At 32.7% G+C, this 19,828-nt stretch overlaps 2 protein-coding genes across 4 annotated transcripts; both read right to left on the bottom strand.

The window, feature by feature from the left end:
- Positions 1-2,004: 2,004 nt before the first annotated feature.
- On the bottom strand, positions 2,005-7,674 carry LOC105160884 (uncharacterized). Of its 2 annotated transcripts, none has more exons than XM_011078387.3 (4): positions 7,497-7,674; positions 6,774-6,817; positions 4,110-6,688; positions 2,005-3,927 (listed from the first exon to the last, which is right to left on the bottom strand). In XM_011078387.3, exons 2-4 carry the CDS (start codon positions 6,795-6,797, stop codon positions 2,559-2,561), a joined length of 3,972 nt encoding a protein of 1,323 aa, XP_011076689.2. In that variant the 5' UTR covers positions 6,798-6,817; positions 7,497-7,674; the 3' UTR covers positions 2,005-2,558. The 2 variants fall into 2 exon arrangements, with proteins under 2 accessions (XP_011076689.2, XP_088735626.1); XM_088879500.1 differs by lacking the exon at positions 7,497-7,674 and adding an exon at positions 7,240-7,481.
- A 4,944-nt stretch (positions 7,675-12,618) lies between these two features.
- On the bottom strand, positions 12,619-19,340 carry LOC105160882 (GDSL esterase/lipase WDL1). 2 transcript variants are annotated; one of them, XM_088880147.1, is made up of 7 exons: positions 18,838-19,228; positions 15,958-16,035; positions 15,406-15,546; positions 14,776-14,852; positions 14,499-14,648; positions 14,198-14,411; positions 12,619-12,752 (listed from the first exon to the last, which is right to left on the bottom strand). In XM_088880147.1, the coding sequence occupies exons 1-6, from the start codon at positions 18,946-18,948 to the stop codon at positions 14,198-14,200; spliced, it is 771 nt and encodes a 256-aa protein (XP_088736273.1). In that variant the 5' UTR covers positions 18,949-19,228; the 3' UTR covers positions 12,619-12,752. The 2 variants fall into 2 exon arrangements, with proteins under 2 accessions (XP_088736273.1, XP_011076688.1); XM_011078386.3 differs by lacking the exon at positions 12,619-12,752 and adding an exon at positions 19,235-19,340 and having other exon boundaries at positions 13,965-14,411; positions 18,838-19,100.
- Positions 19,341-19,828: the final 488 nt, after the last annotated feature.

Genomic DNA, 19,828 nt, shown 5'->3' with positions numbered 1-19,828 from the left:
AGGCAAAAACTCTCTCTCTCTCTCTTTTTCTTAAATGTAGCTCAATCGCGCTTCTCCGTTAAATATAACTAACGCCGTTAATTCTTTTATAAAATAACCGTTATACCCTTATTTAATATATATTATTATTTATTTTAATAATCATTGGAACTATATTGATTATAGCAGAGCAGTCAAATCTAATCAATTAATTTTAACTGTTGAATCTTAAATTTATAAAAAAAAATTAAGAGTTAAATATATTTATACAAAAAAATTATTATTTAAAAAATAAATTAAACAAAATTAACCCATCCCTACCCCCTCTGCCCACTCAACAGCCTCCCCAGCCCGCATCCCCACCACCCATCCCCATTGCCGCCTCCCACAGAAGGGGGCGACAGCGACAGCGACGTCATAGCCCCGAATTTGGGCAACTCGCCTCATTTTTTTATTTTTTCTTAATTATAAATTTAAATTTTAAAATAGCTAAAAAATGACATTAATTAAATTAAAAATAATTCATTGATATTTTTAAATATAATTAAAAGGAAAGTTTTAAATATTAGTTTTAATAATTATAAAAATTATTCAAATTTAAATGTAATTTATGTATATACTTTTAACTAAATAATAATTTAAATTATTAATATTATATAAGTTTTATATATGTATCTAAATATTTTTAATTAAATAATAATTTAAATCATTAATATTATATGCACTTTCCGTTAACTACTAACAGAAGAAGTGTTTTTTTACAGAGTTTTAGAAAATACAAATTTTGTGGGGCCTCGTTTACTTTTGTGGATGAAGATTGATGAATAATAAGAATTAATTTCCGTTGTCATATGAATATTAATTTTTTTAGGAAATTTATATTGATTTGTTTCACAAGCATGTCATCAAGAGAATATAACAATATTTGTTGAGTGGGTGGCTGTTTTGCTATTTCAATTTTCACCATTTCATTTGAATTTTTAATTGATGTTTATTTATATCACATTATAAAAGCAAGAAACAATCTAAACAACATTAAAACAAAAAACAAGTTTGAAAAGAATAGGTGATGCACCTATTCTCTATCTTTAATATTTAGTGGTAAAACTCCTAAAGGAATAATCAAATAAATCCAAACTTAAAAAGATTATAATGCAAAATGCAATAAAAATATTTATGAAATCAAATTAAGTAACTTCAACACCATCAAGTAAAAGATGCAGCAATAATTTTGTTTTTAATTAGAATTTTCCCATAAGAAATTATATTTTTCTATAAAACAACACATTTATTTTCTAGTATTTAAAAGTATCTAAGTTTATTTAGAATTAAATTACAATTACACCCCTTAAAATTAGATAAAAATACACAGGAATCCCCTATCTTTTATAATATTACTACTAATACTCCTTGATAAGTGTTCTTGTAATACTTTTCAAGGAGTGTTCATGTAGACTTTGCTTTTGAATAGAAGGTAAATTATAATTACAAGGGACAATCACATTGCTCTCCCTTGAGATTTTAGTATAATTAAACATAGACTCATGTGATTTGAGAAATTATATTTAATATCTTTAATATTTACACTCATTTAACGATAGATCATTCTATTAGTTAAAATTCATTAAATTTATCGATATTAATAAAAAAATTGAATGAAAATTTATATTTACCCTCAATAGCTTATTAACAGCTTATTGCAGGTCAACTAAACTTATTCTGACTAAACTATCTATATAATAACGAGAATATATCACCTTGTGTAAAGAAGTATAACATTAATTTAATCAAAAAAAAAAAAGTTATTTAATCTAAAATAAATTAGTAATAATTCAATTAAATTCAGTAAATTTTCATTAATAGATGAAGTTAGATAAAAGCAAACTTCATAAATATTAAACTTGATTTTCCACCGCAGAGGTGGACGTATAATTTACCCTTTTATTTATTTCATGATTCGCCAACCACAGAATTGGCGGCTTCTCAAAGACGCGTTCCCATTTTTTGAGGTTTCCCATTCAAAAGTGCAGGTTTTAAATGGGCTTTCATTTCAAAAGTGGTCCTAGGACATGCACCAAAGTTAATTGAATTATTTATCAGAATATATACCTAGAGCACGGCGTCGTTTGGGCGTTCAGGATATGTCCAAGACACGCAGAGATGGACCAAGACAACATACATCAAACATATCACTTTGCTTCAGGCTGTTTTTACAGATTGCCCGAAAACAACTCCTCCCTGCATACTCATAACCTTCTGCATTTCCCTATCTTTTCAAGAAAACCCATCAACCACGTCAAAGCAGGAAACAATTTGTCACTCAAGTAACCATTTTGCCTTTCAGGAGACCCAATAAGCACATCAAAGCAGCAAATAATTTTTCATTCAAGAAAATCACTCAAGCCCTTCAAACTGATTGCTCAAGCATCTGATTTTAAGTCGCCTTCTGTTTTTCTTTGGGACTCCAGAGAGAATCGCCTTTTCGGAAGGCCACAAAAGCATGATTTTCAATCAACGCTTCAGCAACCTTGAGGCGTACTTAGTTTTTACATAATGTTGGGCGCTGCTGTATCCAGATTTTAGAATCTTCTTCTTTTCATTCTGGCATCAGCGAACCCGTCATCATGCCAGACCCGTTCCACATGTCTGTAGTCCCCATCTTGCTGCTCTTCTATATTTCTTATTCGCCTCGATACGACCAAGGGTTGGTGCTTTATGCGTCCGTCAAACTCCCTCTCTCGCATATTATTTCTCTCGATGAACTCTGTATCTGCGTCAGAACAGAATCTGTAAGGCCTGGGGCCATCATTCAGATGAAAGCGGAAATTGTCATTCTCACTGTTATAAGTAGGTCGAAATGGACGAAGAGGTCCCCTTCTCTCAATGAACTTTCTTCTCTCATCAATGCTTCCATCACCACGAAGCTCATGGAACTTATTGGAATGTGAAGGCCCATTGATATACTCATCACTATCTCCAACCTCCCGAGAATCTAATGCATCCCCTCTCCTGGCGCTTCTTGGAAAAACTCGTGAAGGTGAGGTTCTCCTATTAGAATTGGCAGACCTAGGATGGAGGACATGCTCTCGTCCAGAATCCACATCCCTTAAGTCATTAGGATGCCGTGCAACATAGGAAGGAGATCCACGCCTTCTAGCGACCATTTCTTCACGGAAACAAGAACGTTCAGGAGATCTCATCCTTCCCATCCTATACAAAGCTGGAGACCTATGCTGAGATAACTCTGCCAGCCCATTCGGAGATCTCCTCCGAGGAGATGACCATGGACCAGGTGACCGTGTTCGGGATCTAACAGGAGATTTGGAACGAATTCGAGGATAACCCTTTCTGTGGAGGGTAGAGAAATTCCTGTTCCCTCGGATAAGTTGACCATCAAGTTCATCATATAAAGTTTGGGAACGACTGTAAACAGGATCAATGACATCATCAGATATATGTCGCAGATACTTATCCCCGTGCCGAGGTCCTATCAAGTCAGGACCATCCTCGACAGTGCAACGACTTGGGCTCATATTTCTAGGAATTCTGCGAAGCATATGCATACCCCTTGTTACAGGACTATCTCTCTCTCCAGGTGAGACCCTCCTTAAAGATGTCCGTCGTAATGAAGGAAATTCATCATTCATTGCCTTCCTTCTATTACTACCCAAAGGAGGACCATCTTGTGCAACACCATAGTCATTGCATTCAAGTTCAACATCAGAAATGGAAGACCCATGTTTACGCCTGACAACCCTATAATCAGATGGACCATTATAAGTTTCAGATGCAAAGTGATGATCGGAATCCCATTCACTACGTAACGAGCCAAACCGGCCAGATATCCTCCCCTTTCCAAGCATGAAATTCGGCCTTGAGTTCCTCAATGAATGATCATGGATCCTATCTTTTGCAAATTTGTTAGAACCACCAGTATATATTTCATCTCTGTCAAATAAGACACAAAGAAAAATATAAACACTTTTGGAAATGAAAGCATTAATTCATACCCCCAACACCCTTCAAAGAAAAAATAAAGATGGAAAGAAAGATATATATATGCGAACGCCTGTGTGTGTATGGAGAGAGAGACAACAAGAATAACTATAGCAGCATCACAAGATATTCACCTATTCCCTCGTGGTTGTATCTCTTCATCAATATCAGGGTATCTCTCTTTCCCACTTCGTGATGTCAACAACCTGTTCGATATAGACCTTGACTTACAAGGATTTGCCACAACAGACGCACGAGATAAATTTATGATACGGCTCTTATTGCCTGTATTGTTGGAATCTTTAGCAGCATCATGATCATTTAAAGATGCTTCCACCTTGGACAAAGTTGAATCATTCTCTCCTGAGCAGATTTCTTTGACATTTTTATCAGTCACCTCATCACCTAGTTCAATATCTGTCCCATGGCTTCCAGTAGTTGGTCCACAACCAGAGACTTCTTTTTCAGGACCCTCTGTAACATCTTTTCTTCCTGAAATATCAAGTGGTTTCTCTGGAGTCACACTGACGGATCTCTTCTTATCAACTCCTACTTCTAACACTTTGTCTGATAGCTTTTGCAAAGAGTTATCTTCACTGTTAGGCTCATAACTAATACTGCCACAATCTTTAATTGAGTCACTATATGTTTCATCAAAATTTTCCTTTACAACTTCTTTTCCTTCAAGATCACATACAGGGAGGTTCTGGTCACCTGAAAGAACAAAAGGCTGCGTATTACTAGAATCACAACCAGCAAGTTCTAAATCCTCACTCTTCTTTCCCTCAACAATTGGATCTTCTTCAGCTGAATGTTGCAGTGGCTCTCGGACCTCACCATCCTCATATTCTTCATCCTCCTCACAGATGTTTTCTCCAATATCAGTTGAAGCATCAGCAGCATGATTTCCCTGCGATTCACAATCAGATCCAATAGAATCTTTCTCATGCATTTCCGCTGACATGTTTCTCTTTTCTTCATCATTTGCAGTTACCTCACTGTATTCTTCTACCTCAAGATTATGCTCATTAACCAGATCCTGTTTGCACTTTTCAGAATCTTCAACATTTGGATTCCCTACCTTGCATGGCTTTAATTGTTTGTCATCCTGACTGAAGGGTCTAGAAACCACAGCAGCCATATGCTCATCAGCTATATCGCTCTGGTCATGTAATTCTTTACTGTGAAAAGAATGTTCAGATTGATTTGAGAAATTGCCAGCTGTAGTCAACTCTGAACAAGTTGGCAACCTTGAAGGACATGAGTTCTGAGGCATCAAAGGCACTGGGAGAGCAGATGATGCACAACTCTCTTGCTGCTGCATAACCCTTGCAACAGATTTAGGCAGCATAGCATCTTTAGATTTGCAGGAGTCCTGGTTACCCTCTTCAGATTTTATTGATATATGGTCGACTAATTTCTCAGGGCCAATAGATGAAGACAGAACAGTTTCCCGGCTGTGGTTACTGACAAGTTCCCTTTTGATAGAAATAAACCTTGCTAACCCTATATTGCTGCTACTACAACTACCTATGCTACAGTCTCGTTTTGAATTATCATCAACAGGTTCGGATTTCACAGGCCTATTCACATTCTTAGCTGATAGCTGTACATGTTGCAAACTTACCTTTGGACTAACATTGATTGAGACTACTTGATCTGATAAAGCAGAATGCTCCCTGCTAGTATCCGAGTTCCTATATGACAGAGCAAGCCCAAGACCAAGAGAGTCATCAGTCGCGGCCTGCTGATCAAGGGGATCACTAGTCTTGCACTGCTGGCTCGGTTGTATAGCCGCACTAGAAGAATTGGATCTATGATCATACAGAACACATTTTCCTTTATTTAAACTGAGACCTACTATACCAGCTGTAGTCAAAGACGAAGTCGAATCGTGACATTTATTGGTCCTGCTGAACCCACCAATATCAACAAGCCTCTGAGCAAATGCATCACTGTTGGTAGAACCCTCCCATGCATCCATAGTTGTGTTCAAATCCCAGTTTGATCGATTAGCGGATACTCGACCACTGACACTGTCAAAAGTACTATCCTTCTTGTCATGCAGCACAAGCTTCTGTCCGGTCAACGCCAAACTCAACAAGGAAGGATCTGATTTCTCAGACTTATGGCAAATAGCTCCAGATTGATTTTTCGAAACATCAGGTGGGTCTTTTGGTCCCAACGACAATTCAACATTCATCGAACTTGTACGGGCACCTTCAATTTGCTCACTAGCAGTTTCCTGCTTCACATTTGTTTTTTGGCAACCCATGTGGCTTTCTGGAACTTCTGGTACTGCAGATTTCTCACACGACAAGATATCAGTTGTATTCCTCAAATCACCTACAGGACCTAAACTAGCACTGGGTTTTGCCTCCCGAGGCTTAGATGCAAAAGTTTCCACGTTAGCTTGACCCAATTCTAAATTTGTCGGAGTAACTTCTTCTTTCTTAACTATTGAAGCAGGAGTCTTGCTCGCATCAGAACTATCAGGAGAGGCTGTATGCTCACTCAAGGGTAGCCCTTCATCTCGGATATTAGAGTCTTGTGTGTTCTTTGAATTGTTATCCTCGGATTTGGAAGCCTTTTCTTCTGGGGAAGGAGATGCTGGCCGGATGATCGGAAATCTTCTCTTCTTAATCGGAATAGCACCGGAAAAACTAATAGACTGATGTTGTTGCACCTGGTGCTGCCCGGAAACTCCACCAGGCTGCAAATAACAGCAAATTCAATCAATAAAATTTCAAAACCAAAATAATAAGCACTAAGATTAATCTAAGATCAGATGAAATAACCTCAGCATTTCCTGGAATTGGCATGAGTCAAAAATCTAATACCCCTGCAAGCAACAGCAAAAATCAATCAAAAACAGCTCAATACATAAAAATATTTACCTAAAAATAAAGAATAGCATTAGGGTATAATCATCTGAATGTATAGTTGCTTCATACTCTCAATTCCTAAACCCGATTCCAAAACCGCTTCCCATAACTATTTAATTTACTAAAGCTTAAAGGTCATAAATTTTACTAGGTTTAGAGTAACAAACTTTTCAAACTATAAACAGAATTAAAAAATAGACCGACAACTATAACTCCTCCCGGTCTAGAGAAATAAATACCCCCACAATCAAAACTCTAATCAAAATAAAATAAAATACCAGTTCAACGCGAACAATTCTCTTTCTTTCACTTCTTTTTTTCCGATTAGAGAAAAGAAAATAGAAAAAAATACTTCAAATAAGAAAGAAAAGATACTTACTATTATTTTCCAAAAAAAAAAAAACAAAGAAACTAAAAATCTCCAGTGAATCAAGAAACCCAAAATCTCCAGGAAATCAAGAAATTAAGATTTTCCGGTGAAAGGCAAATCAAGACGAAGCAAAAAACCCGGCAAACAAAAGAAAATCCAGATCGAGTCCAAATCCAGATGCGGTCGGCGCTTGATTCCACATACGAAACAAAACGACACACTTGCAGATAATAAACATCTCTCGATGCAGCGCCACAAGAAATTACCTTCCAAAAATCTGAAACGCAATCAGAAACCAGATAGAGACGAGTGAAGAAAAGAGGAGAAAATCCCTCAAAAGGGTTTGTGGTGTGAAAAGGAGAAAAGGGAAAGAGGAATGAAAATGGAGGAGGAGAAGAAAAAGACGAGGACTGAAGGTGGCTTCCAAGTGGTTGCCATTGAAATAAATAAATAGTATATTGTGATAATTGATGAGTGTGATTGATGGGTTAGGGTTTGTGCTTTTACAATTATTGGATTCTATTTCTTTCTCTAATCATGGGGTCAAGTGCCCACCTATTTCTCCAATTTACAAACTATATATCCCTTAGGACTGCTAAATTGCTTCGGCTTAATTTTGATTTTCATCAATATATCAATATTGATCTATTTTAATAATAATTATTAATTTATTATAGTAGTAGTCGTTGGTTAATTATACATATTTAATATTAATAATTGACATATATTGATTGTCGATGATTGAAATTCATTATATCGTAATTTATCTAGAAAGAAAATCGGATAAGTTAGGAGTAGACTCAAGACTCGTCTTATTTAATTTTAACTAGTGATAGGAGCATACTTAATTTGTTTGTGTAATTTAAAATCGATGAAATACATTAATTTTAAGTATGTATACATTGAAAATAATAAATGGGAGAATTTGATTTTAGATATAGTTATATTGTTCAAGAAATAAATATACCGAAGGGTATTTTAATTAATTAACATTCTAATAATCAGAATTTGTAACTTGAGAGAGTTGATTCTTAACAAATAATGTAGATCAGACACAAAATTAATATCGAATTATACTCGGACGTGTATTTCGTTGTGACTCGACCTGCTTTTGGGACTCGAAATCCATCTTGTCTCCCCTCAAGTTCGACTCTAGCTTGCTACGACTTTGGACTTGATTGATACAACTCGACGAATTCGGTTAAATCTTATTTTTAATTAAAAAAAGTAAGATTGTTATTTATAAGTATTTAATAAAATATAATTATGTTTTAAATACAATTATTTTAAATTGGGAATAGTTTGGACAAGCCCCTAGACTAGTCCTAAATTGGTTGGATCCATAAAATCAAAATTCATCATCAAATTTAAATTCGAGAAATTAGATGAAACATACTCGATACGTGTTCATCCCCAATTTACATTAGAATTACATCATTATTTAATATGAGAAAAAAAAAAAACAATAGATTTACACAATAATTATATTTGTATTAGAAACGAGAGTGATAAATAATTTCATCATCTTGTTATTTGACTCTATGTAATTGCTTATTCTCATACGAAATACTGCTTCTAGTGCTACATATTCCTTTCCAGAGTAAAAAAATAATCTTTTACATGCAATCAATATAATAAATATTTACATTTTACCATATTTTAAAACTCCCAATACTATTATGAATACTCGATATATTATTTTCTAAAGGATGTTCACTATTCATTATTTGACTAAACAACCAATACAAAAATTCTCTTTATAAAAAGCGGACTTGAAAAGTAATATTATGTCGAGGGTAATTTCTCTTTCACTCCTTTAATCATTTAGAATTTTCATCCATGTGATGGTTAATAATTTTATCGCACTAACTTTATTGCATTTTCTCAAAAAAAATCATATTCTAATTTATGTTAAGTAACCTAAAATTATTTTAAATTGTTGTGAATTTTATTTATACTTAAATTGATAATTTTAATTTCTTTATTGATTGCATTAAAAATATAAAAAAAAATCAATTTACCCCCTGTTATATAAGAAACGAGCAAAAAAATTCATATAAAAAATAAAACAGCAAATTATCTCCTATATTTTGGAAAAAGAAGCAAATTTTTCTTTTTCTTTTTTTTTTTTGTTGGTGAACGAACTGATAAAATAGGAACAACACTCCAGAAACTCGTTAGAGAGAATTGTACCAATGCCATGAATAACGACCATAATGTCTTATAATTGATCTAATATCGTAAAATGACTAACAGCGTGAAATATTAACAGAGAGAGAGAGAGGTGCTTGAGTATAGTTTTTGAAGCAGTGGCATTAGTCAATAATAAATTGTTACGGGAGGTGGCGGGATTGTCACGCGGACGCCAGCTGACCACGTTGTGGAACAGCGTGCCGACAGCTTCATTCCCAGACCCACCCCCCCAACCACTCCCCCCCTCCTCCATACGAATTCATTTTTTACCGCTGTTAGAATACTCATCAATGAATCAATTATATAAGTACAATATATTTATCATATGAATATCGTATAATTTAAAAAAAGTGATTGGTTTAATTCAATCAGATCTAATTTTGATAAGAATTTTCTATTGAATTATTTAGAAAAATAGCTAAATATTTGTAACGATAACACCGCCCTCCCCTGAAATTTTGTGGTATTACACGTAAATTTTTTATAAATTGAAAAATTATATCTAGTACACTACAAGAAATTTGTTCAATAGCAATGAAAAAGTTTAGCGTCGAGATAATTAACAAGTAAAACTCTCGTTGCTACTCTATATTATCTAATACAAGAAAATTACTCGCTAATGAATTTAGCAAGAATAAAATAACTTGCTACGGATTTAGGATTTAAAAGATATATTAAATAATATAAACTAGCAACGAAAATTTTACTTGCTAATTATCTCGACGCTGATTTTAGCTCAATTATTTTTGTAGCTATTTATTATTTTTCTTGCAGTGGTACCCATAACGTTTGTTCTCATCTAACAAATAAATCCATATATTGGTAAAAATTCATGGAATTTACGATATTAACAAATAAAAATACATATTTACCCTAATCAAATGAAATCCATATTAGCACAATTCATTCAACTATTTGCTAATATTGGCTAATTCGACAAACTTTTACTAACATAAGGATCTATTTTTTAGTCGTAAACAAACATTAGGGGTATTAAACGTAATTTCTCAAAATTCAATGGGTCTACATATAATTATTTCAAACTTTAAGGACGAGCCGTGTAATTATTTCTATTTAATATTTTATAAATAAGTTGTAGAAGTTGACAGAGTTGTTTATAATTTTTTTTTTGAATCAGCTCAATTTAAGTAATTAAAAAGCAAAAACTTAAATAAAAAATATCTTTTAAAATTATTTTCATTAAACTGATAAATATTTATTTTAAATGTTTGCAAACACACCTGACAATTGTTGCTTTGTGTCTAATTTAACGATGCAGTTTGAGATTTCTATGAATTTTAGTTTCATTAGATTATGTCCATGTTTACTGTAATTGTATGAATTTTTCGTATTAGTTTTCTAATTATTGATTTTTAGAAATATATTGACTAACGTATATTATATTATAGGATGAATAACAATCTCGTCTAAAATTTGGCATAATTACAAACATCCTCTTATTGTTTAAAAAATTACAAATACTTTCTGATATTTGATGAAATTATGCTAATTCTTGATTCGGGTATAAAATTATCAACTTTGTTCTTACTGTACTTTTTAATTTTTTTTAGAAAATGAAAATATATAAACACTTCAGACAGGGTAAGCTGCAATTTTTTTAAAAATTATAAAAATAATTACCTATTTAGTTTATAAAAAAATAATATAATTGTAATTCTTCATCTACAAGGTCATTTTTATCAGTTCACCAAGATTTATTTTCTCCTTTTGCACTATTCATTTTCAGATTTTTCAATAAAATTTCCATTGACGACACTCATTGTGATGTTACATCAAATAATCAATGCGTCTTTAAACAAGAAAAATAAGAGTCAAGCACATACCACAAGACACTACAAAAATTGGTCCCTAAAAGCAATTAATGACACACATATATATTTATATTCATCAATTAATATTTTGTCAATAATATTATATTTTCTGGTAGCAAAAAGTGACACTAGAAGAAAATTTATTATTGGCTATGAACTAAAACTGTGATAAATAATTATTATTTTAATCATGGTTAAACAATGACCGACGCAAAAATTTAAATCATCCACCATGAAAACTATATATTTTTATCATGACTATGAGTCACAACAAATGTTTTTGTCATGAATCTTAACTACGATAAATTTTTTAATCACGCTAGCAAAAGCTACAGCCAATGTCCTTGTGTGACCATAGTCTATAATTTTTTGCTATAATTGTTTATTTTTAATTATGATAATTAATTACAATTGCATCCGATCCGATTAAATTTAAATTAATCATATAATACATGTAATATATTTATTATATAAATTAAAAAAATGATCAATTACATAAAAAATATATCATATTTATTTGTGTTTGATTTAATTCGACAAAACTTAATGTAGGAAGGATTCTTTCCTCCTCCTTTGGTCTTTATTCCGACCACTTTATCTTTTGGAGCAGTTAACACTTGACTTTTCCTTTAGCATTTATGATGGATTTTCATTTCACATGTCGTTGATTTGGTGGGTGGGGGTTCATCACGCCAGCCAGCCTACCCACGTGTTTCAAGCACGTGCAGACACGATTATTAGGTGTGGTTTTAGTTTAAAGAATTAGTCAACGGTTGTATTAAATTCATTATATTATTCGTACACATATGAAATAAAATTATTATTTTCTCTACTTGTTGTATTCATCAACTCAATAAATATATTCTTAACTTTAAATTAAATATTTAATACACATATATTATTCATGTATTAAGGATGAAGTGTGAATGGAGTCGATTTTTGGTATAATTTGTGTGTTTTTATTTGATATTATTTGTGGGGTTTTAGTAATTCAAAAAATATGAACTTAAATAGTTACTTTTGTTGTTAATGATAAAAATACGACGTAATTGCGCATTAAAAGACATCGAAGACGAGAGTTAGATTTTTCATCTTTAGCATAATATTATCCCGCAGGCCCTACCGATGCAAGATTTTATTTTTTAAATAATACGACTTTTAAATATTTCAAAGTAATAACACTATGAAGTTTGATAAGGTGGCTGTTTAATTTCTATCCCCACTTCAAATGTGGGATGGTAATGTATACTTTTCCTTTCGGAAAAATGTAATTTATTTTTATGTAATATGAAAAATAAGCAAAAATTTTCTTATAAAAAATAAAATAGTAAATTATCACTTTATTTTAAAAAAATGAAGCAAATGACCCCTATCAACACAAATTAATTTGATGGTGTAGTTTAGAAATGACAGTCATTGTGGATGCATGACAAGAATCCATTGTCGAACGGAGGTCTTGCACAGTTGCTGCAAAGGATGCAACAGGGCTTGAAGGAGCTGAAAATCAAAATAGGAGTGTTGAGCACGACTCCACATTGTGGAGGAAGAAATTGAGATGAAAACACCAAATGACAAACGGAGGGACTAATGTATTATATGGAAACAAATTTCAGAAGTGTTATCTGTAATTTTTCAAATCATATGGAGTTTACATGTAATTACATAAAATTTTGAGAAAGGAGAGTGTAATTATCCCTTATATTTATTACTCAAAATCTTGGAATAAATATTTTGATGGACAAAATACGAATTGCCGGGTAAAATGTCCTTAATTCTTCCAAAAAATATATTTTTAATTAATTAGTTCCATCAATAATTCCTATTTCTACACACTTAAAATTAATTTATTTAATCAATTTTGATCATTTCCTCATCTTATCTTCTTTACATTGATCTAATTAAATAAAAATTATACACACACATTGAGTATACTCCGATTAATTACTAATTTATACTATCTGTAAAGGTTAAAAGCCTTAAAGGAATTACTTTAGAACGTTGGCAAAATATGAATTACCTGAAATATCCTTACTTTACTTATTTAATCCACAAATAACTACATGTCCCATTGACTAATGAATTATATCAATAATTTTATGTTACATATCTAAAGTACCAATTTTGATCAATTAGTAATTTTATTTTTATCTTTTAATAAAATAAATATAATAAAAATCTGAATTACGACCTCGTTGAATATGCTTCAATACTTATGTATATATATATATATATATATATATATGTATAAGTATTTCTTAATCCTTAATTTATGTTTTTTTTAAGACCAAAATTGTTCCATAAAATGTGTGGCATTGACGAGGGATCCTAAGTGTTTTGATGAATTGTACAAAGATGATGTTATATTTCCTAAGTGCAACAACATTTGATGACAGCTCTAATAGTTCAAAGATGTAGCACCCACATCCACATGTGAGATTTGTTCAGTCTCATGGTTTTCTAGTACCTTTCACTTAGAATGATGACAATCTTTTGTCAGGACAGACAACATACAACCACAAATTAGGTATGTAATCAGATTGTTTGCGATTGCTTTTACTTTTATTATTAGATTGAAAGATAAACAAATTCCAAGTAAATCAAAACTTGTATATACAAAAAGTAAATAAACATATCACAATTTATCTCATACATTATTACAGATTAGTCTATCACACTTGTCACTTGGTGAACGATTCCACAGATAACGTCTTATGCAAGTTTGATCTTGAGTTATCATAAATTGCTTTCATCAGAGCCATCGTTACGATATATTGTTGTTCGTACATCAATCTTACGTTCAAATTTAAAAGCCAAGCAAATGAGCCGATCGATATATCCAGTTCTATACCTACACTCGCATGTTCTTGCTTGATGCGTTTACTGACTCTGGAACAAAGTTTCTAATATGAAATGGTAGCAGTTGAGAGAGCAGAATTGCTCACCTAGTCCCATTTTATTTCTCTGTGGAACGTCCATTCCGAGGGATTTATGGTTGTTTTCCCATCAGCAGCGACGAGATCATAAGGGGAGTCCTCGGAGAATTCAGTTGGCATGGATTTCCAGTGTAGACTAGGTTCCCACTCTGCTTGCTTGAGCACCTTCAGTATTTCCTCCACAACTACCTTACTGCCCTCAGCTGACAAGTGAACCCCATCGCTGGGAGGGAATTAGAACACAAGTGAAAACAGTGACTGAGAAATAAGCGAGGTACAAAGGCAGAAGTGAGGCTTGAATTGTACTCACGTAAAGCAAGCATTCGACCAATCTTCTCGTTTCTGGATTGCAGTCCAAAGATCGATTACCTTCAGATCCATTTCTCGGCACAATTCTATACAAGCTTCTGAATATATCCGGCACAACTCATTTGTGCGGACTAGCTCACTGAAATACGAACTGGTAGGGGAAAGAAACAACAAAAAGCAGCATACTGAGTATCAACGGAACGAAAACCACAGGTACAGTATGTCATTTTCATATGCAGCTAGTTGAGGAAATGCCACCTACGAATTTGTAGTCATACCTAGTGTTTTCACGAAGTTTAGCCTCGTTAACAGGAGGGCAACTGAGAAATATTATGCGAATGTTGTCCGATAGATTCTGAAAAGTAAATGAACTTATACTTAGGAAACAGAAAAAGATTCAACAAGAGGAATAGTCTTGTTAAGCATAAGAAAGAAGATCAATGACAAACCTTACCAGAGCAGTTCTTTTATAATGAACATGAATGTCATTGAGAAAGAAAGCAAGATTACAATAGATAATAACTTTTCAGGAAGATAGATAGGTCACACAGAAATTGAGTCCAAAATTACTCATCGAAATTTTTAAGATCATGGGCGCCACCTTTTTCATGAACCAAACTTATGTCAATAGTTTGTTGCACATGAAATTGACAAAATGACTTGAAAAGCAAGAGACTCATTGTTACAACCAAGAGTATTGTTTGAAAATGCAATATGTTACACCAAGTTTAAAGCAAAAATATAGCATTAACATGAAGCCACTGAATAAAATTACTCCAAATGAGTTATGCTACTATAACAAACATATCATGTCATTGTTAAAGCAATTAATGGAATCCCCTGACTTGCATCATTTTTTGAATTAGATCATGGAATGCTTCTGGGCTATTTAAAACTTGAGAAGTTACCTTAAGATGGATTGCGATTTTTTTCATGTTTTCAATATATTCCGGAAGAGGTACATGAGGACCTAGTCCAGATGAGTGAGCTCCCATGGAATCATTGCCACCAAAATACACAATCACCAAAGAAGGCTGAATAGCAGTGTCCTGCAACAGCAAAATCATCAGTCTACAACTAGAGAGAAACGTCATTGAGATATCTGATCTGATCTCTTTATCTAACTTTTAAATGAACCGGTCCTCCACTTTCTAAAGAGGTCATGGCTTGGGAAGGATAATGCATACGAGAACTTGTTAATTACAAGCTTAAGTGCTAATGGAGATCTTGTGCTCTGAATATCCGGAGCCAGGTGCATATCAATCAAAGATCAAGTCAAAACTTGATATTGCAAGACGTTGACTGTTTCTGTAAGTTCTGAAAAGTTATTAACACTTTTCCTATCATATATATATGGAAGAAAAGTAAACAATTTGAGCAAAATCTATACATCGTGCGATATTACTTTTCTGATATCACAGGTACTTGAGGTAGTTTCTTCAGTAGCTAATTTCATGTACCTTTGGAAAAACTTGATCAAGAATTTGGACAGCTCGCCTTGAGTTCCAGCCATAATAACCTCGTGTAATTATATCAGCCTACAATGGAAGAACTTAGAAGATCATTATCAAATAATAGACAACTAAACAAAAGTTGAGTTACAACGGGAAAAATGAGAAGACTGGTGATGCCCCAGAAAAATACTATCTTGTGATTCTCATCTGGAAAATAAGCAAACTGAAAGCTTGTGTCCACTATGGGGATATTATTCAATTAGTATATAGATACCTCTTTCCTCACATAATAGTTTTATGGCCAAAGACCAAATGGAGCTGAACAGAAAGAGGACAACTGCAAGTATCAGAAAAGGAGAAACATCCTTGACCAAAGAGCAGGAAAGTAGAAAAGATATTGTCAAACCAATGCCACAATCATGTGCATCCAATGATTGCCCTTGTAGGTATTATATCTCCATGAAATCTGGATCAAAACAAAATATTTTCAGAATGCAACAAATGGGTATATCCCATAGTGCATAAGGAGGAAACAGAAGTTTAACAGTCGACGGTTCCTTTTGTTGGGAATTTCCATCCATTTCAGGCGCCATGGGCGATCCATATGTAGCCGGACAACACAACATTTCACATAATTAAGATAGTTTTCACTTGAAACATCCAAATCATTATCTTGAGGTTGACTGGAATAAGCCGGACTTTAATGCAATTGGAAGAACTATGACTTACTTTACTTCATGTCAGAACTATACCACATTCCAGAATCATGCAGAGGAGATAAAGACCAAACATATTTTGTTCCTAAAGCCCTTTCAATGTGAAGAACACCTTTTTATCCATGGTTGTAAAAGAGAAGCTCATACTCGACATACTTCAGAGTATCAGACAAAAATAAAGCTTCATGTTCTGATGTCTCGCCCAAAAACATCATACACCGGTCAAGGAAAAGCTATGTACACTGGAGTTAGCATTTTCCATTAGCTAAAATCCTTCCATATATGAAAGAAAGCTATTATGCAGATTTGTAAAGCTTTGCATCATTTACTGGGCATTTGAGTCTTTTGAGGTAATCAAATGTGACACCTTATGTGGTTCATGAAAACCAAAGAGCTCTAGAGTTGCATAAAAACATGGACATGGATAATAGCACTTTATTTGCAATAGTACATGCAAATTTGTATAATTTTAATGATTTTGTTATGTAGATTATTTATAATTTGGTATCATAAAACTTTTCCAACCTCAAACATTGCCATATTAGTATCAATCAACATTATTCTTGGGATGTATGTAACATCTATTAATATATTCTTTATTAGATTATGTTATATTCTAATACTATTCAACCCGTCACTTAAAAGTAGAAATTTTTTTGGCCACTTGCCTGTAAAAGAACTGTTTGAGTAGAAAAACAAAGAACCAATTTGAATTATTCATGTCCGTCATAACAAGAATTGAACAAGTGTATTTTCTTACAGCATATTGCACATTTTAAACGTTTAAAAATTAAAGTCAATCACAATCTCATTTTCATCTAATAAAAAAAATATATTGATTTGACGCCACTAACATCAAACACAATCTCGTCAACTAATCCAAATATATTTTCATTTTAACACAAAAATTATTTTGTTACCTGAATTTTAGCGTTATTGTCAAATTGATAAATGAACCCTTTTAATGTAATTTAATCTTATATCAATTTATACTAGCCCAATATAGTTCTGTGATAAAATAAATTACAATATTAAAAAAATATTTAAATGATAAAAATGACTCATAACAAACTATTTTAGTTCATTATTCAATAACTATATTAGCATTATAATAAACTGGGTAGGAAGTGGTGGTTTTAAAGATAAAAATTACTGGAATTTAAGCAAAAAGGAATTTTTTAATTTAACTTTTAAAATATTATGGTCTAAGAAAAAAAACAGAGAGTAAGTTAAATAAAAAATAAATATTTGGGTATGGGTGGGATTTGGACCTAAATACTTGTGTGTTGATGTATGGGCAAAACTTAATACCACGAGATGCATATTTATTCATTAATTTAAGATTATTAATTTATACACTTTTGCTAAATCAATCGACTAATTTACTTTACATCCAAAAATTCTTAAATGTTGTAAATATTTTTTTTTCATATTTATGTTTGGACAAAATTTCCAGAGTCTTGCTTTTTTATTTTCATAATGACAACTCCAAATTAAGTTTATGATAAATTGATTTGAACATAACGTTATAGTTTAGAAAAATGAAAAAGAATACTTGAAACTAAAATTTGTTGAGCTCAATTAATATATGAAATACGTAAAATTTGTTTGAATTTGACCCATAGAAAATAATCAAATTAAAGTTGAACACAAATTCAAATGGATTAAAAAATTATACAAAAGTTAATAAGTCCATCATTTTTTTTCTTAATTGTTCAGAAGTTTCTATTTCTACCCAAATCCATCATTATTGGGTAATTAATTAGTGACAGTCTATTCTGGTAAAATATTAAAGAAGGTATCTACTATACAAGTGACCTTAATTATATGGTATTATTACGCTATCAATCATCCAAAGAATCCTCTAATATGATACTAAAAATGCAATTTTTTCGAATTCTTTTACCACCCGACACTCCAAATTTAACGTCCGGCCTGCTCCTCGCGTGGCCTTTTTCGTCAAAAAGTTAACCACGACATGTACTGTGCAATATTCAAACACTTTTACATGGACCCAATCTCAGCCAACTAAAAAGAACATGAGATGGAATTTGCAAGCCCCCGTATCAGAAAATGCAATTTCCTCTGTTCCAAAAATAACAAGACAATAGTTTTTCCGATGCGAGGGAAAAGAGGGGAAAAAGCAAAAAGAAAGGGAAATAGAACGTACTTTACGGGCATAGACATCGGAGAGGATAGCACCCCATCCGCCATTGCTGAAGCTCAGCTGCACTATTGATGATCCAAACAACACGAACAATGGCCGCTCCGGTCCCACCATTTCTCGTTCTTTCCTCTATTTGAATTTGGAGTTTTCCGACACCAACAAATACCTAGACGCAGGGTATCACAGATAACCAGTGCGGTCGGTCGAATTGATTTACGTGAGACCCATCAGTGAAGGATTGGATTTATTTCCCTTGTACCAGCACGCTGGGTAGAGTAGTGTAGTGGTTGAAAAACAAGATCAGCTAGGTGTGGTGTGTGAGAGAAACAGGAGAGAGAGAGAGAGAGAGAGAGAGAGAGAGAGAGAGAGAGAGAGAGAGTTAGAGTTGCAGGGGACGTACAGTGGTGGTTGGAGTGGTAGCAGTAGAGTGAGGGCTTTAATGAGGGCGTTGAGGTTTTACCAATACCCCACCTTTGATATGATTATGAATCTATGATGCCATGCTCTCAGTTTAATTTCAATTTTATACCAGTATTTATTATATTTTTTCTATTATAAGTATCAATATATATAATAATATTAAATGAGGAATAAAATAAAATTTTATATATTTTTTTTACTTATATCGATATTTTTTAATCAAATTCTAATAAAAAAGAGCTGGATGTAAACAATAAATTTTCAAATAAAGTGTAAGTGTAATTTCAAAAAAAAAAAAATGAGGAAAAATATCATTTCGCATTTTGATATGGGATTCGAAGTGTAATCAACCATTTCATTTTAGAATTTGTTTGGTTCAAATGAAATAAAATGGGAACCGAAAGAGGCAGGAAAATAGGATTCCGAAGGGTTTCATTTACTCTATTTATTTATGACTATGGAAGCGCTTTTATATATATATATATATATATATATATTAGTAATTTAGTATAAATTGATTCGATCAAATTTAATTTAAATAAAAAAATTATACAAAATTGATTCAAATATAATC

The sequence above is a fragment of the Sesamum indicum genome, linkage group LG4 (genome assembly GCF_026168435.1).
Source record: "Sesamum indicum cultivar Baizhima isolate 11 linkage group LG4, ASM2616843v1, whole genome shotgun sequence".
Taxonomy (NCBI): domain Eukaryota; kingdom Viridiplantae; phylum Streptophyta; class Magnoliopsida; order Lamiales; family Pedaliaceae; genus Sesamum; species Sesamum indicum.
This window is presented reverse-complemented; position numbering and strand designations above follow the sequence as displayed.